Genomic DNA, 27,304 nt, shown 5'->3' on the forward strand with positions numbered 1-27,304 from the left:
TTAATCTCGCCCAAATGCATGTGTCTCTTCTGGTTGATCGATGCGATAGAGAAATTCTGCCGGTGAGAAGTATCCAAGATATTCCACTATATCTGGAGTTGTATCATAATGGTAGTGTCCACCTTCTCCATGATGACTAAAAAAATGAGTGTGCTCCAGTCGCAAATCAAATCCCTAGGACAACAGGAAAGAAATCCATTGGTACATACTCAAATTATTTTGATTACAACTTATTTTAAGGGTAGAGGAAGTTTTATGTTTGTTTGTGTTAAAAAGCTGTATGTGTGGGGGGTACTGGAGATCTAACTGAGGGCCTCTCACATGCTAGGCAAGTACCCTACCACTGAGCTCTGCCCCAGCCTAGTTTTTTTTTTTTTCTTTTCTTTTATTGGAATGGGATCTCACTATGTTGCAAGACTGGCCTTGCAGTCTTAATCCTCCTTCCTCAGCTTTCTTAGTGCTGGGATTATAGGCATGTGACATCATACACAGCCCAATATTCAATTTCTTTAATTTTTAATTAAATTTTTTTAACTTTTTCAATTTTTTTTTTTTTGTGTGTGTGTATGTGTGGTACTGGGGATGGAACCCAGGGACATTCTACCTCCAAGCTACATACCCAGCCTTATTTTTTTATTCTTTATTTTGAAACAGGGTCTCACTAAGTTGTAGCGAGCCTTACTAAGTAGCTGAGGCTGTCCTCGAACCACAATCCTTCTGTCTCAGCCTCCCAAGTACTGGGATTACAAGCGTGCACCACCATGCCCAACCCAATTTTCCATTTTTATATTTATTTATTTATTATTTATTTATTTATTTATTTTGGTGGTACTGGGGTTCCTGGAAACCCTTCTACCTCAGGGCTACCTTCCCAGACCTATTTTATACTTTTTATTTGGAAACAGGGTCTCTTAAGCCAGTGCGGCTGGCTTTGAACCTGCGCAATCCTCCTGTCTCTGCCAACCAAGCATGGGGATAACAAGCAATCACCAATCCATGCTCAGCTACTTTTCAATATTTATTTATTTATTTATTTATTTATTTGTTTATTTATTTATTTATTTATTTATTATTTTTTGTCTTTTTGGACTGGGGATTGAACCCAGGGTGGTGCACTTGCCAGGCAAGCACTTTGCCACTGAGCTACATCCCAGCCCTACTTTTCAATTTTTAAATAGGCAATATATTCACAAGATTACAAAATTAAAGTGCACAAATATATTCAGTATGTGTATCTCCCTTTCTCTTGTTCTCATCACTCATTCATTTCCTTACAGTCAACAAATATAAGCAGTTTCTTATATCCTTCCAGAAAACTTTATTTTTACTTTTTTATGTTTATGTGTGGTACTAGATATTGAACACAGTGTCATTCTACCTTTGAGCTACACCTCCAGCCTGATTTTATTTTTTATTTTGAAACAGGGTCTCACTAAGTTGCTAAGGCTGGCCTCAAGCCTGTGATCCTCCTGTTTCAGCATACCAAGTTTTGGGATTACAAGTGTGTGTCACCTTGTCCAACTTTATTTTTATTTTTATTTTTCGCAGCATTGGGGCTGGAACCCATGGGCATTCTATTTCGAAGTGACACCCCCAGCTCTATTTTTTATTTATTTTTTTATTTTGAAACGGGGTCTAACTGAGTTGCAAATGGCCTCACTAAGTATTTGAGGCTGGCCTCGAACCCTCCTGTCTCAGCTTCCCAAATGCTGGGATTGCAAGCATGTGCTTTCACACCCAGCTTTACTTTTATTTTTATGTAAATTCAAACTGTAGCATTCTGCGCACATTATTCTGCAGGCTGCTTTTTTTGGGCGTGGGGGTAGGACTATGAAATGAACCCAGGACTCTATACTACTGAGCTACATCTCCAGCCCTTTTTATTTTTATTTTGAGACAGGGTATTGCTAAGTTGCCTAGGCTGGCTTGAACTTGCAACCCCTGCCTCAGCCTCCTGAGACAATAAGATCAATAGACATGTACTACTGTGTCTAGATGCAAATTACTTTTTTTAACTTAAAATATAGTTTTGAAATCTTTGTCTATCAGATCATAAAAGATTTTCCTCATTCTTTTATACCTATATATTTCATTCTATATTACTTCTCAAATGATCTTTCTTTCTTTCTTTCTTTCTTTCTTTCTTTCTTTCTTTCTTTCTTTCTTTCATCTTTCTTTCTTTTCTGTGGTACTGGGAGTGGAACCCTGGGGCTTTCTACCTTTGGGCTATACTCCCAGACCTATTTTGTGTTTTATTTGGAAACAGGGTCTCACTAAGTTGCTGAGAGCCTCACTCAGTAGCTGAGGCTGGCTTCAAACCTGCACAATCCTCCTGTCTCAGCCTCCCAAGTACTAGGATTACAAACGTGCTCTACCACCAATTTTTCTATTAGAGTAATGTTATTAATAATTTTTCAACTAATCATTCAACATAGTTATGTACATATTTAAAGACAAAGTTCTAGCTAGGCCTGGTGGTGCATGTCTGCACCTATCCTAGTACTTTGGAGGCTGAAACAGGAAGATTGCCGGTTTGAGGACAGACTCAGCCAGTAGTGAGATGCTCATCAGCTTAGCAAAACCTGGGCTTGGGGTGTAGCTTGGAGGTTGAATGCCCCTGGGTTCGATCCCTAGCACCCAAAACAAAACAAAACAAAAATCATTCTGGTTCTTAAATTTAAAAAAAAAAAACATCATTCTGTATACTCTTGGTTCTTAACTAACAACAACACAAAAGTACCTACATCTAAACAAATATTTTAAAAATCGAGTATTAACATAATAGTACAGTATAAAAGATAAAGACTTACTGGGTCTCTGGAGACAAAAACTGGAAGGCAGACCAAAGGTGCCTTCATTTCAAAAAAATGCAGCCATTTATTAACCTCTTCATCAGAGTTCAAAGGGCAAGAAGAAAATTCTGGAGGCTACAAGAAAAGTCATTAAACAAAAATAATACTGAATATTATTGAGAATTAAAAATTTTTAAATATGTGACTTAACTAGGTTAAAATTTTTAAGCCTTCTTATGCATTTTACTATTTTTGTTTTTTTTTATCATACAAATTTTATTTAAAAATTTTCTTCTTTTCATGGAATAAATTTTCTCATTACCAATTCCCACAATGAGAAAATCATTTACTACTCATAGTTTTATATTTATGAACAGATCATTTTAGGATGAGTAAAACACATTTGAGGATTACATCTGTTTATAACCTATAATATACTGATACTTCTACAAGCGAATCTTCATCTACAAGGAAAATTCCCTAAAGTTTCTCTAAATTCAGGAGTTCTCTAAATTTTCCTTCCAGGGATTTAGAAATCTGTAATGTGAGAATTCAGCATCCCCTAATTTTAAAGTTTCCCTAGGACATGGAACTATTACGTCACTGGTATCAAATGAACAGAGAGACATTTCCAAAAACTAAACACTAATTCTGCAAGGTCTTTACTCATGAATTAACAGTCTTTCCCTTTTTTTATTATTCCCAAGAAGAATACAGACGTATGACCATGTATCAATAATAATAAAGCTGAATTCTCTTTAAGAGATTGATAAATTAGAAGGCAAAAGCTCATATGTAAAGTTTGGCTATACTGTGAGCTGGGAGACAACCCCATTAACTCATCAGAATACAAAATTCAGTTTCATAACTGCTTGGATAAATTTCTTCTCTAACCTTTTCCTCAACAATTAAATTCTTAAGATAACCAAGTGGTTAAGAAAAGGTTTGTCCACTCGTGGACTTATCTGCTGTTTCCTCCTCCTTGTAAGCTGAATGGCATGACAGAGCAGAGGCAGAGGCATACAATCCATTCTTAAGGTATTAAGTCAAAAAGGTCAGAGCTTCCACAGCATGGCAACAGCTCTGCAGATGCCCACATCGTGATAGTTGAAATAGCAAAGCCCAGCAAAGGTTAAAGCTGAGAGTGCCAAAAGGCCTGCCTTGGCAGCTTTCTCCAACATGTCCCCGTGAACATAGTCAGTAACAATTTGTCCAAGGCCCCGTGGCGGCTCGGTGACAGGTGAATGTGCTGTGTTCCACACCATCCTGGGGTAGGGCGGTCCTGGAGAAATGCTGAGACGCAGGCAGGTCTGACCAGTGGGGGTCGGAAGAGCAGAGCTCGGCCTCCTTGGGCGCCGCAGAGGACACTCAGCCTCAACAGAACCGCCATCTCGCTTTTGAGAGCTCAAGGTCATCCACCCACTATTTTTGGAATCAATTAAATAATGGTTTTCAAAAGGATAACCAGATTGCACAAACTAAAACTTAGGAATGCGCAAATAAAGAACTGAGGTAACTACTGCCCCCCCCCAGGGTCAGGGGTCAAACCCTGGGTCTTTTACATGCAAAGCAAGTGTTCCTCCACTGAGGTATACCTTCAGCCCCCAGTTTTTATTTTTCATAGTCTCTCAGTTTTCCTGTATATATAGCCCCATCTTTTTCTTTTTCTTGCCATGCTGGGAATCAAAACCAGGGCTTCAGGTGTGTTAGGCAAGTGCCCTACCACTGTGCTGTATCCTCAGTCCTCAAAGACATATTTGTACACCTATGTTTCTTTCTTTTTTTTTTTTTTTTTGGTGGTACTAGGGGTGGAACCCAGAGGCTTTCTACCTCTGGGCTATACTCCCAGACCTATTTTTTATTTTACTTGGAAACAGGGTCTCACTAAGTTGCTGAGAGCCTCACTAAGTATCTGAGGCTGGCTTCGAACCTGCATGATCCTCCTGTCTCAGCCTCCCAAGCGTGGGGATTACAAGTGTGCGCCACCACACCTGGCTTGTACACCTATGTTTCTAACAGCATTATTCACAGTAGCTGAAAGGCTGAAGAAACTCTCAGGTCCATTGATGAGTATATATGGATAAACAATGTGGTATATACATACAACAGAATATTACTCAGCCTTAAAAAGGTAGGGGTTTCTAGCCAGGCATGGTGGTGCATGTCTCTAATCCCAGTACTTGGGAGGCTGAGACAGTGCAGGTTTTAGGACAGCCTCAGAAATGTAGCAGACTTTCTGCAAGCTAGTGAGACCCTGTTTCAAAATTAAAAAATAAAAAGGGGTGAGGATGTAGCTTGGAGGTAAAATGCCCCTGGGTTAAAAAGGTAGAAAAATATTATTTATTTATTTATTTATTTATTTATTTATTTATTCATTAATTTATTGTGGTGCTGGGTATGGGATCCAGGGGCATTCTACCTCCCAGCTATACCTCCAGCCCTAGTTTTTTTGTTCTTTATTTTGAAACAGAGTCTCACTGAGTTGCAAAGGGCTTCACTAGGTAGGTAGATGAGGCTCTCTGCAAACCGTGATCCTCCTGTTTTTCAGTGCCCCCCCCCCAAAATGCTGGGATTACAAGCATGTGCCACCAAACCTGGCTAGTTTTTTTTTTTTTTTTTGAAACAGGGTCTCAGTGAGTTGTGAAGGAAGGGCCTCACTAAGTAGCTGAGGCTGTCCATGAATCACGATCCTCCTATCTTAGTATCCCGAATGCTAGAATTGCAAGTGTGCACCACCATGCCAGGCTAGGAAATTCTAATACATGCTATAATGTGGACAAACTTTGATGATACTATATTATGTGAAATAATCCAGCCCCAAGAGGACAAATACTAAGAAATATTTAAAGTTTATACTTGAATTTATCTTTTTTTTTTTTTTTTGCGGTACTGGGGATGGAACCCAGGGGCTTTCTACCTCTGAGCTACATCCCCAGCTCTATTTTTTATTCTTTATTTTGAAACAGGTTCTCACTGAGTTGCCAAGGGCCTAAGTAGCTAAGGCTGTCCACGAACCATGATCCTCCTGTCTCAGCCTCCCAAATGTTGGGATTACAAGAGTGTGTCACCACGCCCAGCTTTACTTAAATTTATCTTGAAAAAGAAAATAATACACTCATAGAAAAAGGATCTATTCAGGGTATGTTGTAAGGTAGAATCCCCAAAATATTTACAAATTCTAGCTGGGTGTGGTGGCACATGCTTGTAATCCCAGTGTTTGGGAGGTGGATTGCAGGATCAAGGCTAGCCCCAGAAATTTAGCAAGGTTTTCAGCAACCTACTGAGACCTATATTCAAATAGAATATAAGTTTGGGCTGGGGGTATAGCTTGGAGGTAGAATGCCTCTGGGTTCAATCCCCAGTACCAAAAAATAAAAATAGAAACCCTAAGATCTTAAGGAAGTGTGTATTATACATACCCATACATGCAAACATACAAAATGGGCCCTTACCATAATATGAGCCTTTACTTTTCCCTTCTGAACTATGAAAGTTCCTCCCATCCCTACAGGCTTCTCTCCATATTGTTTTTCCAGCGTTTGTCTGATACAAGTCACAAAGTTAAGTTGTCCAGTTCTTCTTTTGGCTTTCACCTCAATGACCTATGGAGGACAAATATGCACACTATTGGTAAAGCTGAAAAATTTAATATAATTTTATAACATTATATGACTTAATGTCACAGCAAATATTCTCTTATTTGCTTAGTGCACCCAGAAGGGAGCTGTGATGTTTCAATTCTGTTTAAATCTTGATCAATCACACACCCACCCCCACACACACACACCCACCCCCACACACACACACACACACCAGTTATTTAACTTTAAAGGCAGGCATGGCGGCCCATGTTTGTAATCCCATTGCTTGGGAGGCTGAGGCAGGAGGTTCGCAGGTTCGAAGCTAGCCTCAGCTACTTAGTGAGGCTCTCAGCAACTTAGTGGGACCCTGTTTCCAAATAAAGTATAAAATAGGTCTGGGGGTATAGCCTGGAGGTAGAAAGTCTCTGGGTTCCATCCCTGTACCACAAAAAAATAAATAAATAAAAAATAACTTTAAGTGTATTCATTTCGAGTCACTCCCTCATGCCATTTTGGCATGAGGCTGTATTTCTATTTTCTGTATTTCTATCTTTCTAATAAACTTCTTTAAATCTTCAAAAAAAACTTTAATAAACCTTATTCATGTTTTGTTGAACTGAGTCCTGCAGCAAACTCTAGCAACTCTTAACATATATGTAAAAGTGTTTTTGTAAAAGTTGAGAATTCCCTGGCTTAAAGGGATCAACCTCTGGTAAATGAGGTGGGTGAGGGAAAAATGGTTACCTTTTCTTACTTTCTATAAAATTCTGGATTATGTTATCTTTGTTAGGTATTTCACTTTTCTACCTCATTTCTGGAAGTAGCTGAGGTGACTATATTTACTTACAAATTCTGAGAGTCTTTACATATGCTAACACTGAAATCATCCTTTGTGTACTACAGGAAGAAAATATGAAGTAAGGCTTTATTTATTTATTTATTTATTTTTCTTTTACAAGTTTTTGTTACCACCATTTCTCTAGCATAATGTATGATCAATCAGGAATAAGCAAATTACCTATTTACTACCTATAAGTCGACACTATCTACTTATTTTAGCCTTATGATTCATGTAAGTGACTAACTCATTCCCCAATTTAATATCCTGTTACCTTTTACTTACTCAGGAAAAGGTACTGCTTATTAAGTATTATGTTTAACTTCATTTTTTTTTTTGTGGTACTGAGAATTGAACCCAGAGACATTTTACCTCCAAGCTAAACTCCCAGACTAATTTATTTGGAAACAGGTTCTCACTAGGTTGCTGAAGGCCTCACTAAATTGCTGAGTCTGTCCTTGAACCTGTGATCCCCTGTCTCAGCCTCCCAAGTACTAGGATTACAAGCATGCGCCATCATGCCCTGCTTAACTTCAGTTTTAGACAGACTTTTATTCTGCCTATATTATTCTGAAGCTTCCATAACTAGATTATATAAAGAGCTTAGACTCTCGAATGGTAACTGGTTTTCTTTCTTTTCTTTCTTTCTCTCTTTCTTTCTTTCTTTCATCTTTGCGGTACTGGGGATGGAACCTAGGGGCATTCCACCTCTGAGCAACACCTCCAGCCCTATTTTTTAATTCTTTATTTTGAAACAGGGTCTCACTGAGTTGCAAAGGGCCACAATAAATAGCTGAGGCTGACTTCGAACATGCACAATCCTCCTGTCTCAGCCTCCCAAATGCTGGGATTACAAGTGTGTGCCACCACGCCCGGCTGGTAACTGGTTTTCTTAGAAAAACTACAATTGGGGAAGTAGAAATTCCAATTTTTAGCTCTCTGAGAACATTTAAAGAATATTCTGCTTTTATGGGCAAATTCACCTTGCCAGGTTGGCCCTCACTGGCAAAAAGATTAGCCAGTAATGCACATCCAAAATCCCGATGTTTCTGACTGTATTTTTCCAGTAGGCATCCTCCATCTGCAGGGTTAATATGGGAAAAGTAACTTCCATTCACAGGAGGGTTGTGTTCACTTTCTGTTTGAATAATTGGCATAAACTGAAAAGAAAATAAGATAATTAGTCAACCTTAATAGTTTTCTTTCTTTCTTTCTTTCTTTCTTTCTTTCTTTCTTTCTTTCTTTCTTTCTTTCTTTCTTTCTGTTAAGTTGGGTCCTGCACTCATGTGACTTTGTGTCACATGACCTCTGCAGGGCAAGGGAGGGGCTGAAACCCCCCGCGAGAATTGGGCGTTCCCACGAGTAAAACCCCCATCTCGCGAGATGCATGCCTTTAAAAGGAGAGCCCGCGTCCTCTAGCTTCGGACAGGCGCGCGGGCCCCACAGTGCCTCGCCCTGATCCCCGGGAGAGCCGTGCCATTAAAACTTTACATGCCATGTGTACCGGACCTCTCTCGTGTTTTTCACACTCCGCCGTATGCACATTATTTTTATTTTACTCGCATTTAATTTTTTATTTTACTTATCATTTGGTGCCAAACCGGGAGAACTCTTGGGTCCCTCCGCATTTTTTTTTCCTTTTTTTTTTTTTTTTTTTCTGTTTTCTCTTTTTATTTTTACTCTCTTTTTGAGCCCTGGACTCTCCGACCCGCCAGCAGCTCGACTGTGAGGTCCCACACCAGCGCTCCGCTTGCAGGCGTTGCTCCCACCACTGCCGCCGCTGCTGCCCCGTGCCTGCCCGGACCGTAAGCCATCTTTTCAGCCCCGCGCTCTCCGGGAGAGCCGGCGGCCTTCTTCCAGCCCCGAGCTCTGCTGAGAGCTCACGGCCATTTTTTCGGCCCCGCGCTCTGCTGAGAGCTCAAGGCCGTCTTTCCGGCCCCGCGCTCTCCGGGAGAGCCGGCGGCCTTCTTCCCGCCCCGGGCTCTGCTGAGAGCTCGCGGCCATCTTTCCAGCCACGAGCTCTGCTGAGAGCTCACGGCCATCTTTTCGGCCCCAAGCTCTGCTGAGAGCCGGTGGCCATCTTTCCAGCCCTGAGCTCTGCTGAGAGCCCGCAGCCATCTTTTCAGCCCCGCGCTCTGCTGAGAGCCGGTGGCCATCTTTTCCCGCCCATGTGCTCTCTTCCGGAGCGCCGGCAGCCATCTTCCGCGGCCACCACCGCCGGGGCGTGCAGGCTCCACCGGCCGCCAGGCTGCTAGTTCCACCCGCCCGGAGCCAGGCTCCTTGGGTGATGCTGGCACCTGTTCTACTTGCTGACCTCCTGCACGGGCCAGGACCTCTGCCTGCTGCTTGGACCTCCTAAAACCGCCGTTCCCGCCTGCCCACGCCGCCCGCCGCTGGAATGGGACCATGCCGCCCGCGGACTGCGCCACACTGCGCGCCTATGTCTTCTCCGCACCTGGCGTTGCTTAGACCCGCCTGCCGAGGCCGCCTGCCTCCTCCATCTAGGCGGCCGCCACTCTGCTAAACAGCCCCCAGCCCGCCAAGTCCAGCCCGCGCTCCAGCTGGTTCCTCCACTCGGACTCGTGCCCTGGCGCCCTTCACCCTGTGCCTGCCCACCCCTGCTGCCTGGGCCTGGCCATTCCGGTAAGCAGCCACATGGAATTACTGGAGGGGGGGTGTCGCCAGCTTTGGCCCGCCATCTTGGACACGTGGAATCACTGGGGGGCCGCCATCTTGGCCCCACCATCGTTAACCCCTCCCACCTCATGGCCTCACTGGAGGCCTCGCCATCCTTAACCCCTCCCACCTCATGGCCTCACTGGAGGCCCCCATCCTTAACCCCTCCCACCTCATGGCCTCACTGGAGGCCTCGCCATCCTTAACCCCTCCCACCTCATGGCCTCACTGGAGGCCTCACCATCCTTAACCCCTCCCACCTCATGGCCTCACTGGAGGCCTCGCCATCCTTAACCCCTCCCACCTCATGGCCTCACTGGAGGCCTCGCCATCCTTAACCCCTCCCACCTCATGGCTTCACTGGAGGCCTCGCCATCTTTAACCCCTCCCACCTCATGGCCTCACTGGAGGCCTCACAATCTTTAATCCCTCCCACTTTCCACTCCTAAGCAATCCTAGGAGTTGGCGGCCATCTTTCCGGCCCGAGCCAGGCAGCTTGGCACTTGCTCTGCCTGCCAACTGCCTGCGCGGGCCAGGACCTCTGCCTGCCGCTTGGACCTCCTAAAGCACCGTTCCAGCTTGGTTCTCCGGTCACCGCCGGGACCTCTGGCCGGTTTGCCCCACCCGCCCCGAGCCAGGCTCACTGGCGGTGCTCCTTGGGGCCCAGCCTCAGCGTCTGGCGCGTGCCTGGAAGCCATTTTGTCTCCACGCCGCGGGCCCGGCAAGCCACGCCGCCTGCGCGCCCCCACTGATCCCACCAGCCGCCAGTGCCGTCCACACCAGCCACCGGCATCCGCGCGCCCTGGCTCCACCGCGCCCCCAGCAGCTTCTCAGCGCTTCTGTCACAGCCAGCGCTGGCCGACAACACTATACTCCGGTAAACTGCCTCCTTCCCTTGGTTAGCGGGTTCCGGACTTGGGTCTTCCGGTCCACTGGGACCTAAAAATCCAAGCGCTTGGTGACCCATTGTCCCCCGGTCCACTGGGACCACGCTGTGGATGACCAGGTCATCCTCCGGTTTTGAGAAGGAATGAAGACGTTCTTCCCTATCTCTTAACCTCTGTTTCCGAACGATTGAGCAGGGAAATCGGGGACGCCCATTTCCTGCTCTTCGTTTCCGCCCGCGAACCAATTATGGGGAGTCGAACCTTTATACTAGCAGATGCCCTGAGAGCCTGTCTGCCTTGATACGAGTTGGGAAATAGGTTGCGGTGGCCCAGGAATAGTTAGGAACTTTTATAAGCGGTCTGGTATCCTTCCAAATGCTCTCCCCCATCAGCTTCCATTTATTTTCCCGCCAGCTGCCATTTTGTGATGGCGCGTAGTCACTGCCTGGTGATGTCACAGTCGCCATCTTGGCCCGCGCCAGACTGCAATTTTGCTGGGCGGCCCGCGTGGGTGCGCCCTAGGTGCTGTGGGAAACGCCGGGGCTGGGGCGACACCCTCTGCCCGTGGGGAGTCTGCGTTGCCATTCTTGCCGGACACCAGCCCCGGGACGCGCTCTTTGTGAGTATAGGTCCGTCACAGCTGACAGAACCTTAACATAGCATCTAAGTTTTAATTCCAGAGAGAAACAGGCGGAGATGGAGCGTACACTCTTGACTTTGCCAAAAAGCAGATCCCTGGTAGCTGCCCTTTGGCTGGCGGTGGCGGCTCAGCCCCCTGGAGCGCCACCTAGGTGTGGAGGACTGCAACAACAACTACCTCCAGGAGCCTGCCTCAAGTGGGGCAAAGCCACGCCTACCAATCAGACTGCTCGGCGTGTGGCCAGGAGGGCCACTGGAACAGTGCCCTTGGAAAAGGGTGAGCCCCAGGTGCCTCAACACAGGGGGAGCACCTTTCCAGACCAGGCCCCGCCGCTGGCCCTACTCAGCCTGGCTGAAGACTGACGGCTCCTGGATCCCTCAACCTCCATCCTCTTTGCCAGCTCAGGGTAGCTCTCCAGGTACTGAGTAAACCAGTCTCCTTTTTGGTCGCCTGCTCAATCTCATGATTTGTTTTTTTCTTTAATAGCCCTTGCCTGTTCAAGCCTCCTCAAGCGCACATCACTAAGCTGTCCAGGGTAACCTCCAATTCGCACTGCAGCTATGCACCCACCTGCACCCCCTTCTGGGGGACTGAACTCCCGACTCCTCCCGGCCTGGGGCCCCTGACGACGCCCCTTGACAGCAGGAAGAAGCTAGAGGGTCCAATCGTCATCCATTATCCCTACCATCAAAAGGCCGGAATGTTAAGTTGGGTCCTGCACTCATGTGACTTTGTGTCACATGACCTCTGCAGGGCAAGGGAGGGGCTGAAACCCCCCGCGAGAATTGGGCGTTCCCACGAGTAAAACCCCCATCTCGCGAGATGCATGCCTTTAAAAGGAGAGCCCGCGTCCTCTAGCTTCGGACAGGCGCGCGGGCCCCACAGTGCCTCGCTCTGATCCCCGGGAGAGCCGTGCCATTAAAACTTTACATGCCATGTGTACCGGACCTCTCTCGTGTTTTTCACACTCCGCCGTATGCACATTATTTTTATTTTACTCGCATTTAATTTTTTATTTTACTTATCACTTTCTTTCGTGGTACCAAAGATTGAACCCAGGGGCATTCTACCTCCAAGTTATACCCCGAGCCCTATTTTTTATTCTTTATTTTGAAACAAGATCTCACTAAGTTATGGAGGGCCTCACTAAGTAGCTGAGGCTGCCTGCAAACCTGCGATCCTCCTTTCTTAGCCTTCCAAGTACTGGGATTATAAGCATGCACCACTATATTCAGCTCCAACCTTAGTATTTCTATGCAGTATACTAGTAGATTATAGAATTAATGATATTACTAGTAATAATAATCAATGATATTTATCATACATGACATACTGATAATAGCTATGAACTTTTTTTGTGATACTGGGGATTGAACCCAGGGGCATTCTACCTCAGAGCTAAACCCCCAGCACAATCTTTTTTTTTTTTAATTTTTTTGCTTTTGCAGTACTGGGGGTGAAACTCAGGGGCATTCTACCTCTAAGCTATACCCCCAGCCCTATTTTTAATTCTTTATTTTGAAACAGGGTCTCACTGAATTGCAAAGGGCCTCACTAAGCAGTTGAGGCTGTCTGTGAACTGCAATCCTCCTGTCTCAGCCTCCAAAATGCTGGGATTATAAGCATGGGCCACCTTGCCCAGCTCCAATTTTTTATTCTTTATTTTTAAACAGGGTCTTACTAAGTTGTGGAGGGCCTCACTAAGTAGCTGAGGCTATCCTCCAACCTGTGATCGTCTTGTCTCAGCCTCCTTAGTACTGGGATTACAAGGGTGTGCCAACACACTCAGCAGCTATTAACTTTTATAAATAACTATCATACAAGTTTCCTCTTTGTTTAGAAAGGAGTTGAATACACACACACACACACACACACACACACATATATTTGTATATATGTGTGGGGGGGTACTGGGGTTCCTGGAAACCCTTCTACCTCCGGGCTACACTCCCAGATCTATTTTATATTTTTATTTAGAAACAGAGTCTCTTAGGCCAGCAAGGCTGGCTTCGAACCAACATGATCCTCCTGTCTCCACCTCCCAAGCGGAGGGATTACAAGCGTGTGCCACCACACCCAGCCAGGAGTTGGCTATCTTATTAAATGTTCATCTTCTAGCCCAAAGCTGTCTTCATATCAAAAACATGGATATACAGAGTAGCAAGAAATCCTAATATATATATATATATATATATATATATATATATGAATATATATGAATATATGTATATGTGGGGGGGGTCTGGGGATGGAACCCAGGAGCATTCAACCTCCGAGATATACCCCCTGCCCTATTTTTTGTTCTTTATTTTGAAACAGGGTTGCACTAAGTTGTGGAGGGCCTCACTGAGTAGCTGAGGCTGGCTGCGAACTGCGATCCTCCTGTCTCAGCCTCCTGAAGCCTGGGATTACAAATGTGCACCACCATGCCCAATGAATAAAAATATTTTATACTCGAAGGCCTTTAGCAGAATATCCTAAGGTCTTGGATTTATTTAAGTTTGAACGTATTACCTAAAACAATCTGAAATTAAAGTTGGTCCAAGTGGAGCTTGTGCTATATAGTCCAAATCTAAGTCAAACAGTAGCAAATCTGTAGAGAGAGATGAAATCAACCACTTACCAATTCACTCAGAAAGTAGGATTTTTGACTGGATAAAAAAAAGAAAAAAAAAGAAAAAAAAAAAAGAAAAAGAAAACCAGGCGTGGTGGCACATGCTTGTAATCCCAGTGCTTGGGAGGTTCTTGGCCAGTCTAAGCTACTTAGTGAGGCCTTCCACAACTTAGTAAGACCCTGTTTTCAAATAAAGAATAAAATAGGGCTGGGGGTGTAACTCAGAAGTAGAATGCCCTGGGTTCATGTACACCCCCCCACATACACACACATACACGGGGGGGAGGGGAACAAACCAAATGTTAAGTCAGTAAAATATATTCATACTGACCTCACTATTGAACCCAAGAGTCTGAAATGGGCCTGCTCCGGCTCCAAGAATAAAAGCTCCAGGCAGCTTGATTTCTTTTGCAATCTTATTCACATCATATATCTGCAAAGAAGAAAAATATTTAAATCATAACTTAGGCAAATTTCCTGACTTACTTGGTATTACTGAGTCCATTTTCTTGATCAATGGATCTTCTAATCATAGACAGGAATCATTCCAACTTCTACAATCCTCATGTGAATGTGAAGAATAAAAGTACACTTACTTTTTTTTTGTTTACAACAGGCATTAAGTAAGGCACACCTCCTACTTCTGCAATTCTAGTTTTCCCACAGATGCCTAAAAAACACAAGCCATCTTAAAATAGGCAAATATATGATGTATATATAAAATGCCAGAAGACATTAATTTATCACGGGTATATAACTTTTCCATGATCACACGGTTCTATGAAATGCGGGGGTGAGAAGATTTAAGCAGGTAGCACTCCTGTCCTATTTTAACTATGCATATCTCCAGTATCAGGTTTGAAATACTTGGCAGCTTAAAGGCAATTGAAAACTGATGACAGGGCAAGGGCTAGAATTGGGACGTAGGTTTGGCTTGGCTAAGGGGTGTGTTTGTGTGGGTGTTGGCAGTACTAGAGCTATCAAACCCAGGTGTGCTTTACCACTGAGCTATATCACAGGCTCTTTTATTATTTTTATTTTTAATTTTTTATGGTACTAGGATGTAACCCAGGGCCTTCTACCTCCAGGCTATTCTCCCAGATATATATATATATATATATATATATATATATATATATATATATACACACACACACACACACACACACACACACACACACACACACAATCTTTTTTCTTTTTTTGGTGATACTGGGGGTGGAACCCACAGGCTTTTTACTTCCGGGCTATTCCCCCAGACCTACTTTATACTTCATTTGGAAACAGGGTCTCACTAAGTTGCTGAGAGCCTCACTAAGTAGCTGAGGCTGGCTTTGAACCTGTGCAATCCTCCTGTCTCAGCCTCCCAAGCACAGGGATTACAAGCGTGTGCCACCACACCTGGCTCTATTTTATATATTTTTTGAAACAGGGTCTCACTAAATTGCTGAAGCTGGTTTCAACCTGCATGATCCTCCTGTCTCAGCCTCCCAAGTACTGGGATTACAAGTGTTTGCCACCATGCCCAGCTCCTTTTAAAACAGTTTTTATTTTGCAACTGAGTCTCACTAAGTTGCCTTGGCTGGCATCAAACTTTTGATCCTCCTAAGTTGCTCGTATTACATGTATGTTCTAGTATACTCTGCATGCCTACATGCTTACTTGCTTTTCTTTCTTGCTTTTTCTCTTTCTCACACTAAAATTGTTTCCTTAACTTAAAATATTTTGCTCTGGTAGAATATATGTTCTTCAGACACTTATTACAAAGTCCTCTTGTAAGTTGTTTATTCCCAAGATTGTTTATACAAAATAACAAGTACTTAAAGATAACTTTATTTTTATTTTATTTATTTATTTATTTTTGGTGGTATTGGGGTTCCTGGAAACCCTTCTACCTCCAGGCTACACTCCCAGACATATTTTTATATTTTTATTTGGAAACAGGGTCTCTTAAACCAGTGAGGCTAGGTTCAAACCTGCGCGATCCTTCTGTCTCCACCTTCCAAGCCCAGGGATTACAAGCATGCACCACCACATCCGGCTAAAGATAACTTTAGATGTTACAAGAAAGTTCCTACTTACATTTTTTTGGCCTTTTTTTTTTGGTGCTGGGAATTGAACCCAGGGCCTCAAGCCTACTGTACTATACCTCATTTCTCTACATATATATATTGTGTGTGTGTGTGTGTGTGTGTGTGTGTGTGTGTGTGTGTGTGTGTTACTGGGGATGGAACTCAGGGGCTTTCTACCTCTGGGCTACACTCCCAGACTTATTTAAATTTTATTTGGAAAAAAAGTCATATTAAGTTGCTGAGAGCCTTACTAAGTAGCTAAGGCTGGCTTTGAACCTGCATGATCTTCCTGTCTCAGCCTCTCAAGTAATGAGATTACAAGTGTGAGCCATCACACCCAGCTTTTATATATATATATATTTATATATATATATAAATATATATATAAAATATATATATAAATAAATATATATAATATATATATATAAATATATATAATATATATATATAAATATATATATATATATTTTGTGGTACTGGGGTTCTTGGAAGCCGTCTATCTCCGGGCTACACTCCGAGACCTATTTTATTTTTGGAAACAGTGTCTCCTAAGCCAGCGCAGCTGGCTTCGAACCTGCGCGATCCTCCTGTCTCTGCCTTCCAAGCGCGGGGATTACAAGCGTGCACCACCATGCCCAGCCCACCTGGCTTATATTTTTAACTATTATCAGAGCACAGATAGACACAATCTGGGAAGCATGTGTGTGTGTGTGTGTGTGTGTGTGTGTGTGTGTGTGTGTGTGTGACTTGAAGAAGAACCCATGAGCATTCTACCTCCAGGCTATACCCCAGCCCTACTTTATTTTTTATTTGGAAACAGGGTCTCGCTAAGTTGCTGAGGCTCACTGAGAACCTGCGATCCTACTGTCTTAGCCTCCTAATCACTGGAATTACAGTTATGTGCCACCATGCCTGGCTGAGAAGGCCTTTTTTTTTAATATTAGTGTAGAAAATCCATTATCTTTTGTTTGAGAAAAAGTAGTTTTGAAGCCGGGCATGGTGGCGCATGTTTGTAATTCCAGACTTGGGGGGCTGGGACAGGAGGGTTGCAGGTTCATGGCCAGATTCAAGTACTTAGTGAGGTATTCCACAACCGAGTGAGACCCTACTTCAAAATAAAGAATAAAATAAGGCTGGAGGTATAGCTCAGAGGTAGAATGCTTCTGGTTTCAATCCCCAGTACCCACACACACACATAGTTTGCCAATTTCATGCTACCATATTACACAGAAGATATAATTGCTCTATTTCATGCCGGGCGTGGTGGCGCACACTTGTAATCCCTGCGCTTGGGAGGCGGAGACAGGAGGATCGCGCTGGTTCGAAGCCAGCCGCGCTGGCTTAAGAAACCCTGTTTCCAAATAAAAAAGTATAAAAAATAGGTCTGGGAGTGTAGCCTGGAGGTAGAAGGGCTTTCAGGAACCCCAGTACCACAAAAATAAAATAAAATTGCTCTATTTCTTTAGCTATACAGAAAGTAGATGTAAAAAATTTTATAGGTCCCTTTTGTGATTGGGGATTTGGGTAATGTTCCATGAATAAGCAGAATTTACTCATAGACAAGACTCTTCTAATAAGTGATAGTGATGCTAACATCTAGAAAAAGAATTAGAAGACTTTTAGTATTTTAGTAGTTAGGGAAAAAACAATAATACCTAATAATGGTGACTGTAGAGATAAAGTAGTTGAAAATTAAAAAGAACAGAAAGGAAATATTGAAATAATGGGTTAAGTTTTACATATGTTGACTTCAAGTTGTCCTTAGCACATACAGGTGGAGATGTCCTACAGACTGAAGGAAACATTGAAGGAAATACCTAAAAGTCTATCTAGATGAGACAGATTTCAAAGTCATTGAATTCAGGTAGTAATGGAAATCACAAGAGTAGACAAAAACCCAGAGAAGTTATACAAACAAGAAGAAGCTGAGGAAAGAATTCTGGGAAATATCAATATTTAATGTCACGCCAGGAAAGAAAACAGAGCCAGGAAAAATGAGAAAGGAAGGAAATAGGGCCGCACATGGTGGCCACGCTTGTAATCCCAGCACTTGGGAGGCTGAGACAGGAGGATTGCAGGGCCAGCCTCAGACACTTAGTGGGGGCACTTAGTGAGACCTTGTTTCAAAATAAAGAATAAAAAATAGAGCTGGGGGTGTAGCTCAGAGGTAGAATGTCCCTGGGCTCAATTCCCAGTGCTGCAAGAAAAAAAGAAAAAAGAAAAAGAAAGAGAGGAAATAGGAACCAAAGAAAAAGATGCAAAAGAAGCAAAGATAAAAGAGAGAGCACCAGGGGGAAATGTCAGGCAGCAATGGCCGAGAGTGGGAAACATGCAGAGGGATGAACAAACACTAGTAAACACACCAAGATCATTAGTGACTTTGCTAACAAGGTCAGTTCATGTAGAAAGTGACTGTTTATGAAAGATTATACAGAAACATATGTATCTAGCTTCTAGTACTATAATTTCCAGACCCACAAATTATTAACCAGAAAATTTTGAGCCAGGTGTGGTGGCACACACTTGTAATTCTAGTACTTGAGAGGAGCCAGCCTCAGCAAGTTAGTGAGGCCCTCATCAACTTAGTGAGACTCTATTTGAAAAATAAAATAAAAAAAGGGCTGTGGGTGTATCTCAGAGGTAGAATGCCTTTGGGTTCCATTTCCAGTACCACACACACACACACACACACACACACACACACACACACAGCATTACCTTTTATTTTATTTTATTTTATTTTATTTTATTTTATTTATCTTATTTGCAGTCCTGGGGATGAAACTCAGGGGCATTCTACCTCTGAGCTATACCTCCATCCTTATTTTTTATTTTTTATTTTTATTTATGTATTTTTTTTGTGGTACTGGGGTGGAACCCAGAGGCTTTCTACCTCCAGGCTATACTCCCAGACCTATTTTATACTTTATTTGGAAACAGGGTCTCACTAAGTTGCTGAGAACCTCACTAAGTAGCTGAGGCTGGCTTCAAACCCGTGTGATCCTCCTGTCTCAGCCTCCCAAGTGCGCCAACATGCCTGGCTCTTATTTTTTATTCTTTATTTTGAAACAAGGTCTCACTAAGTTGTAGAAGGCCTCATTAAATAGCTGAGGCTGTCTACGAACCTTGATCCTTCTGTCTCAGCCTCCTAAGTACTGGGATTACAAGCGTGTGCCACTCTATTCAGCTAAAGTATAACCTTCTGGATGACAGAATTAAGATAAACCATTTTTCTTCTTCCTTGTACTCCTATATTTTCTGATTCTGCTTTTAATCACCAAGAAGAACATATTATTCTCATATTTGAAACAAACATTAAGAACATATTGAACATTAAGAAACAAACATATTGTTGTAAATGATTTCATAATGCTAAGAGAGAAATACTATCTGGTATACAACTCTTCTATAATCTATAGGTGTACATATAATCAAAGACTGCTTAAGATAGACCCCAAAAGTAAATTCAATTAAAATCCTTTTATTTTAATATGTCTGAGGCTGAACTATATTAAGTAGCTTACTCAGAGTCGTAAAATTTGTATGTGTCAGCAGAGATAGAACAAGAGTCCAGAAATTCTCTGGTAAAGTGTGTGTGTGTGTGTGTGTGTGTGTGTGTGTGTGTGTGTGTATTTTACAGGGGCTAAGTCCAGGGGCATTCTACCACCGAGCTAACCCCCCAGCCCTATGTTATTTTCATTTTGAGACAGAGTCTCACTGTTACCATGTGCTGGCCTCAAACCTTCAATCTTCCATTCTTCAGCCTCCCAAGTACTGGGATTACAGGCATCTGCCACCATACCTGGCTGGCAAACTACTTTTTAACAAAGTTGTCAACTATATAATAAAAGAACACTGCATTTACCTCCAATTCCTTATCACAGGAGGGCATAATGGGATACAGTGAGACTCTAAAACACACAGATCTGCACTCAAATAGTGATTATGTTCTACAATGAGTTTACTTAGCGGTGCTCAGCTTGTTTACTCATCCACAATCTGGAGCTAGTACTTACCTTGCGAGTTACTGTAAAAAAAAAAAAAAAAAAAGTCTTTTTGGCACTGGGGATTAAACCCAGGGGCATTTTACCTCTGAGCTACACCTCAGGCCCTTTGTATTTTTTATTTTGAACCAGGGTCTCATTAGGTTGCTGAGTCTCACTACATTGCTGAGGCTATCCTAGAACCTAGAACCTACAGTCCTCCTGTCTCAGCCTCCCAAATATACTGGGATTACAGGTGTGCACCATCATGGCTGGCTCTGTTATAAAAATTAAGATCTCCAGCTGGGCGTGGTGGCGCACGCTTGTAATCCCAGCATTTGGGAGGTTGAGACAGGAGGATCACAGTTCATGGACAGCCTCAGTGACTACTTACTGAGGCTCCTTGCAACTCAGTGAGACCATTTCAAAATAAAGAATAAAAAATAGGGCTGGGGGTGTGGCACAGAGGTAGAATGCCCCTGGGTTCCATCCCCAGTACCCCCCAAAATAGTAGCTGAGGCTGTCCCCAAACCACAATCCTCCTGTCAGCCTCCCAAATGCTGGGATTACAAGTGTGCGCCACCACGCCTGGCTTCTGACAAGTTATTTTAGTCAACCAATATTAATTTCCTTCTCTTATTACTTCAAATAGTAGATGATCACTTGGCAAATTTGTTAAAGAGTTCAAAGTATTTAATAGATAAGTCAAATACATGCCTTTCAAGATCCTTTCTGATCTTGAATTAACAAATGAAACAAATTAGTTTCCATAACAATTAATTGAGCAACTAAGAACAAAATTCTCTGCCAGGCGTGGTAGCACACGCTTGTAATTCCAGAATTCAGGAGGCTGAGACTGGAGGATCAGCCTTAGCTACTTAGTGAGGCCCTCCACAACTTAGTGAGACCCTGTTTCAAATTAAAAAGAATAAAAAAGGGTAGGGGTGTAGCTCAGAGGTTGAATGTCCCTGGGCTCCATCCCCAGACCTGCAAAAAAAAAAAAAAAAAAAAAAATTCTCATTTTATATTAAGATTCTAACCTGCTGAGTATCCATTATATAGCTGGTGAAGGTTGCAAAAGAGTATAAAACACAATCTTTTTCCACAAGGTTGCAAAATAAAATTTGGCTAACAAGAACAAAAAAATTAAACATAAGTTAGCATGAAAGTTGTGACAATGTCCTTTATTTGTAGATAAAAATAATTCTAGTTTCAGGAAAAAAAAAAACCCTAGAATGCAAAAACCAAAAGCATATTGAAAAAACTGCTTACCTTTTACAGGAAAGGAAAATGGTTCCTTGGTCAAATCAGGGCAATCAACTACAGAGACCTGGACATCAGCAAAGTTATCTTTCAGCCCCTTCTGCATAACTAATAAAGACAAGGAAAAATATTTAATGTTAGGTAAAAATTTAGCCACAACATATAAAATTTTCCCTCAATTTCTGTGTCACACTCTCAGAACAAACTTGTGAAAAAAAGAAGGGAGAAATTATTTTAATTTTTATTTATATATTTATTTTGGTGCTGGGGATTGAATCCAGAGCCTTAGGCATACTAAGCATAGACTTTACTACTGAACTAAACCTCTAGCTAAGAAATGGTCTTATTAGTGAATATAATTAGATTTTGACATAATCAGAAGTTACACTATAGACTTAAGACACTAAACACCTAATCCACAGTGACTGCAAACCACTGAAGAGAAAAAACACTGCACTCATGTGAGAACTGCTTTACTTTGAAGGGTATTTAAAACACTACTAAAAAAAATATTTAAACTGTTTAAAAAGTAGGTCATCGCCAGGCGTAATCTTCACTGAAGCTATTGCATGTGATTGCCTTTTTTTTTTTTTTCAGTACTGGGGATGGAACCCTGGGGCATTCTACCTCAAAATCACACTCCCAGCCCTATTTTTATCCCTTATTTTTGAAACAGGGTCTCACTGAGTTGCAAAGGGCCTCCCTCATCCTGACTTGGCCTCCCAAATGCTGGGATTACAAGCATGCACCACCATGCCTGGCTCAATTCATGTATTTCAAGGTAACTGATTTAAGGTAATGAAAATTGGAACAGTGGTTACCCCTTAGGATAGAGACACAAACTGGTAAGGTCCATGAAGGAGCCTTCTTGGATAATGAAAAAAATTTAGAATTTGATCTGAATGATAGTTACATGGTTATAAACATATGTTAACACTCAGCAAGTTATACATTTTAGATTAGTATACTTTATTATAGATGTGTTACACTATAATACAAATGTAAAAAAGCAAAGTGTCTTATAGTTACAAATCTAAAGAACAATGTAAAACAGGCATGGTGGCTCATGCCTGTAATCCCAGCATTCAGGAGGCTGAGAAAGGAAGATAACGGTTCGAGGACAGCCTCAGCTACTTAGTGAGGCCCTCTGCAACTCAGTGAGACCCTGTTTCAAAATAAAGAATAAAAAATAGGATAGGGGGTGTAGCTCGGAGATAAAATGCCCCTGGGTTCCACCCCCCCAGACCTGCAAACAAAAACAAAAACAAACAAACAAACAAAAAGTTTCAGCATAGTTTCTGACAGAAGTATTATAATACTTATGAAGGCACTCTATCTTTACTTGAAGCCCCAGATGTCTAATGGAAAACTAAAAGCAGTATAAAAAGCATGGGAAAAGCCAGAAAACCTAATACAGAAAAAGCAAAAGAATAAAATTAAAAGTAAACAAATAAATAGAGGTAAGTGAAAAGCTTGGTATCTATGTCTTCATTTAATATGTCTCCTTTATTAAACTGGGGCAAACTCTTGCTCAACTCTGCAAGTAGGCATGTTAATCATTAGAGAGTATCCATCCCACCCAGCACAGTGGCACATGGCTGTAATCCCAGTATTTGGGAGGCTGAGTCATAGGTTTTAGATTAGCCACAGCAATTTAGTGAGACTTTGTTTTTATTTATTTATTTTTTAAAGGCTGAGGGTATAGCTTGAAGGTAGAACATGCTACTAGGTTCAATCCCTAGTACCAAGAAAAAAAAAAATGTTCATCTACAGCTGGTATCCCTACTCCTTCAAGGCTGAAGATACCAAGATAAGATAAAGTAAGGTATTTTCACGATTTGCAGGGACATCATAACCAACAGGTTGGCACCTGTCAGTTTTCACAACTTCCTGTTTCAGATCTGTGGAACAGCACACCTAGAGGTCTCTAGTCTTTTTCCAACCTGCATGAACATCAGAGCCTTGCAGAAATATCACCCCATGGTAAGGCTGCCCCTCTAAGCAGGATCAATCATTGGAATCGAGCAGTCCCCTCAAGGAATAAGACTTCCCCAAGAGCCCTGCAGGACCAGAACTGAGATGATGGTAAACCAAGACTGTTTAACCAAGACTGCTTAATTACGCACACCTCTTGCCTCACTTCTTCCTCTCTTTATTTTTATTTATTTATTTATTTATTTATTTATTTATTTATTTATTTTTGTGGTACTGGGAATGGAACCCAGGGACCTTCTACCTCCGGGCTACACTCCCAGACCTATTTTATATTTTATTTGCAAACAGGGTCTCTTAAACCAGCTGAAGCTGGCTTCGAACAAGCGCGATCCTCCTGTCTCAGCCTCCCAAGCGCAGGGATTACAAGCATGCGCCACCACGCCCGGCTTCTTCCTCTCTTTAAACCTGAAGCTCATGTCAGTACCCATAGACAGGGCTGAGGATGCTGGGTCTCCCTTGTTTTGCTGATATAGGTATATTGAATGAATTCCTCTCCTCCTTTTCACCATTACTTTTTCCATTTGGTTTCTAGAGCAAGTGGCTAGATTTGATTCACTGGGCTGGGCATGGTGGCACAAGCCTGATGCCCCAGACAGGTCTCTGGTCTAGGACTCTGGTTAGTGTTAGCCATTAGTTTCGTCTTTTATAATCAGATTCTGAAAACATGGAATCATCCTAAATGCCATATAGATGTTCCACACCAAAATATATGTGTGTGTGTGTGTGTGTGTGTGTGTGTGTGTGTGTGTGTGTGTGCTTTACTGGTGATTGACCCCAGGGGCATTTTACCTCTGAGCTATAACGCCAGCCCTATTTTACTTTTATTTAGAAACAGGGTCTCACTAGGTTTATGAGAGTCTTACTACTTGCTAATTTATTACTTGCTAATGCTGTCCTCAAACCTGTGATCCTCCTGTTTTAGCTTCCCACATATTAAGATTACAGTCATGTGCCATTATGCCCTACTCATGGCATTCTACCTCTGAGCTACACCCCCAGCCCTATTTTTTCTTTCTTTCTTTCTGTCTGTCTGTCTGTCTTTCATTTTGTGGTACTGGGGATGAAACCCAGGGACCTTGTACCTCCGAGCAACATTTTTGAACCTATTTTATATTTTATTTGGAAACAGGGTCTCATTAGCTAAGTTGCTGAAAGCCTCACTAAGTAGCTGAGGCTGGCTTTGAACCTACACAATCCTCCTGTCTCAGCCTCCCAAGTGCTAGGATTACAAGCATGCGCCACCACACCCAGCTTTTATTCTTTATTTTGAAACAGGGTCTCACTGAATTGCAAAGGGCCTCACTATGTAGCTGAGGCTGTATGCAAACCCGAATTCTCCTGTCTAAGCCTCCCAAATGCTAGGATTACAAGCATGCGCCACCATGCCCTGCTAAAATCCAGTATTTGAAAATACAGCAAAGTCTACTTTTTACCAATAAAAAATGCACCAAGTTTTTGCTATTTTCTGAGTTTTAAGCCAAAAAACTTAAATTACATTCCTATTTTGTACTATGTATACCATGTACATATATTAGGAAAACAGAAACATAAAAACACAAAAGCTGGGCGTGGTGGCGCATGCTTGGCGTGGTGGCACATGCTTGTAATCCCCGTGTTTGGGAGGCGGAGACGGAAGGATCACGCTGGTTCAAAGCCAGCCGCGTGCACTGGCTTAAGAGACCCTGTTTCCAAATTTAAAAAGTATAAAAATAGGTCTGGGAGTATAGACCGGAGGAGAAGGGCTTCCAGGAACCCCCGGACCACCAAAACAAAACAAAACAAAACAAACAAACAAACAGAAAAAAAAAAACACAAAAGAATACTGACCTAGAAAGGAACTCAAAGATTTCTAGCTATACTGTCAAATGGGAAAACAAAAAGACTAACAGAAAAGAAATACAGCCCAAAGAATACAAGCAGTACAGATTGTTTACTATCTTAGGAAAAAAAAAAACCCAGGAAGGTTACAAGAGGAAAGCCAAAACAAAGCTAAAAATGCATATACTTCTTGACTTTATTTATTTATTTATTTATTTATTTATTTATTTATTTATTTATTTATTTTTGCAGTACTGGGGATGGAACCCAGGGGCATTCTACCTCCAAGCTACACTCCATCCCTATTTTTTATTCTTTATTTTGAAACAGGGTCTCACTGAGTTGCAAAGGGCCTCACTAAGTAGCTGAGGCTGTTTGTGAACCCAGATCCTCCTGTCTCAGCCTCTCAAATGCTGGGATTACAAGCATGCGCCACCATGCCTGGTTCTTGACTTTAATTATGTCAGAAGTAAACTGCCAGGAAAACACAACACTGAGAAATAGGAAAGCTCCTATATAGTGATCACCACCAGAATAGAGCCTAAAGGCTGTCAAAGGTAGCATTTGACACTTTACAGTTTAGATTTAGGACTGCTCCCGGCTTCACTTCCTGTCCCCCCCCTTTCCTTTTCTATCTTTCCTCCTAATCTATCTTAAGAAGCTGCCTCATGCTTTTATTTGAACAAGGTGATATACATTAAAACACACACCCAGAAATCTAAACAAATTTATTGGCAGTTTGTCAAATCAGAAGGCAGGAAAAAGTAGCATATTTAGGAACATAATTAATATACAATAGTAGATTATATTTTTAAAGAATATTGTAACTGGTAAAAAGTTAATAAAGCAAAGCTGTGTATTCTTTGAGTATCACAAAATAACTATAGTCATTTCCACTGTATATAGCTGGTATCATCAAGAATCTACAAATAGTTTAGTTTTCTTGGAGGTAAAGAATTTGGGACTTGCTTGTAAAAAACAGTACAGAATAGATATTAAGATGGCAAATTCTATATCAAGAGTACTATTTCTTTTTTCTCTTTTTCAGAATTGGGAATTGAACCCAGAGGCATTCTACCTCCAAGCTACATTCCCAATCCTATTTTTTTGAAACAGGGTTTCATTAAGTTGCAGAGGGCCTCATTAAATACCTGAGGCTGTCCACAAACCTGTAATCCTTCTGTCTCAGCCTTCCAAGTATAGGGTTTACAAGCGTGCATCACCATGCCAGGCTCTATTTTTTATTCTTTATTTTGAAACAGGGTCTCACTAAATTGTGGAGGGCCTCACTAAGTAGCTGAGGCTATCCACAAACCTGCAATCCTTCTGTCTTAGCCTCCCAAGTACTGGGATTACAAGCATGACCCGCCATTCCTGGCTCAAAAGTACTATTTCAATAAGTAAGATATTGACATAAATAAGTAGTACTTTTTTTTTTTTTTTTTTTTTGCGGTACCAGGGATGGAACCCAGGGGCGTTCTACCTCTGAGCTACACTCCCAGCTCTATTTTTTATTCTACCTTCGAGCTACACACCCAGCCCTATGTTTTTTGTTTTGTTTTGTTTGTTTTTTGTGGTACTGGGGATGGAACCCAGGGGCATTCTACCTCTGAGCTATACCCCCAGCCCAACTTTCTTTTTATTCTTTATTTTGAAACAGGGTCTCACTGAGTTGCAAAGGGCCTCATTAAGTAGCTGAGGCTATCTGCGAACCCGGATCCTCCTGTCTCAGCCTCACAAGGACTGGGGTTACAAGCGTGTGCCAACACGTCCGGCTGGTACATATATTTTTACAGTCTTTTTCCACTTGGGAATACTTTTTAAGAATCTAAAGTGAGCCGGGCATGGTGGCGCACACTTGTAATCCCCGTGCTTGGGAGGCTGAGACAGGAGGATCGCACAGGTTCGAAGCCAGCCTCAGCTACTTAGTGAGGCTTTCAGCAACTTAGTGAGACCCTGTTTCCAAATAAAAGTATAAAATAAGTCTGGGAGAGTATAGTCCAGAGGTAGAAATCCCCTGGGTTCCACTCCCTGTACTACCTCCCCCACCCCCCAAAAAAAAAAGAATCTAAGGTGAATATTGTTTTTACCTCTAGCAAGCTCCTCTAGACTTGGCACATGAAAAGAAAACTCAGCAGGAGCCAT

The 27,304-nt window shown here is 42.3% G+C and overlaps 1 protein-coding gene and 1 pseudogene across 5 annotated transcripts; both read right to left on the reverse strand.

Moving 5' to 3' along the window:
• LOC308260662 (ester hydrolase C11orf54) lies at positions 1–27,304 on the reverse strand (the record flags this gene model as incomplete). 4 transcript variants are annotated; one of them, XM_080692112.1, is made up of 8 exons in its annotated part: positions 1–174; positions 2,811–2,927; positions 6,245–6,394; positions 8,195–8,371; positions 14,360–14,461; positions 14,625–14,698; positions 21,356–21,454; positions 27,250–27,304. In XM_080692112.1, the coding sequence occupies 8 exons, from the start codon at positions 27,302–27,304 to the stop codon at positions 1–3; spliced, it is 948 nt and encodes a 315-aa protein (XP_080548238.1). The 4 variants fall into 4 exon arrangements, with proteins under 4 accessions (XP_080548238.1, XP_080548239.1, XP_080548241.1 ...); XM_080692113.1 differs by lacking the exon at positions 21,356–21,454; XM_080692115.1 differs by lacking the exon at positions 8,195–8,371.
• On the reverse strand, positions 3,848–4,182 carry LOC308263137 (succinate dehydrogenase [ubiquinone] cytochrome b small subunit, mitochondrial-like; annotated as a pseudogene). The gene has a single exon. The product of its transcript is annotated as a succinate dehydrogenase [ubiquinone] cytochrome b small subunit, mitochondrial-like (transcript).

This window comes from Muscardinus avellanarius, assembly GCF_963383645.1.
Source record: "Muscardinus avellanarius genome assembly, chromosome: 1".
NCBI lineage: Eukaryota > Metazoa > Chordata > Mammalia > Rodentia > Gliridae > Muscardinus > Muscardinus avellanarius.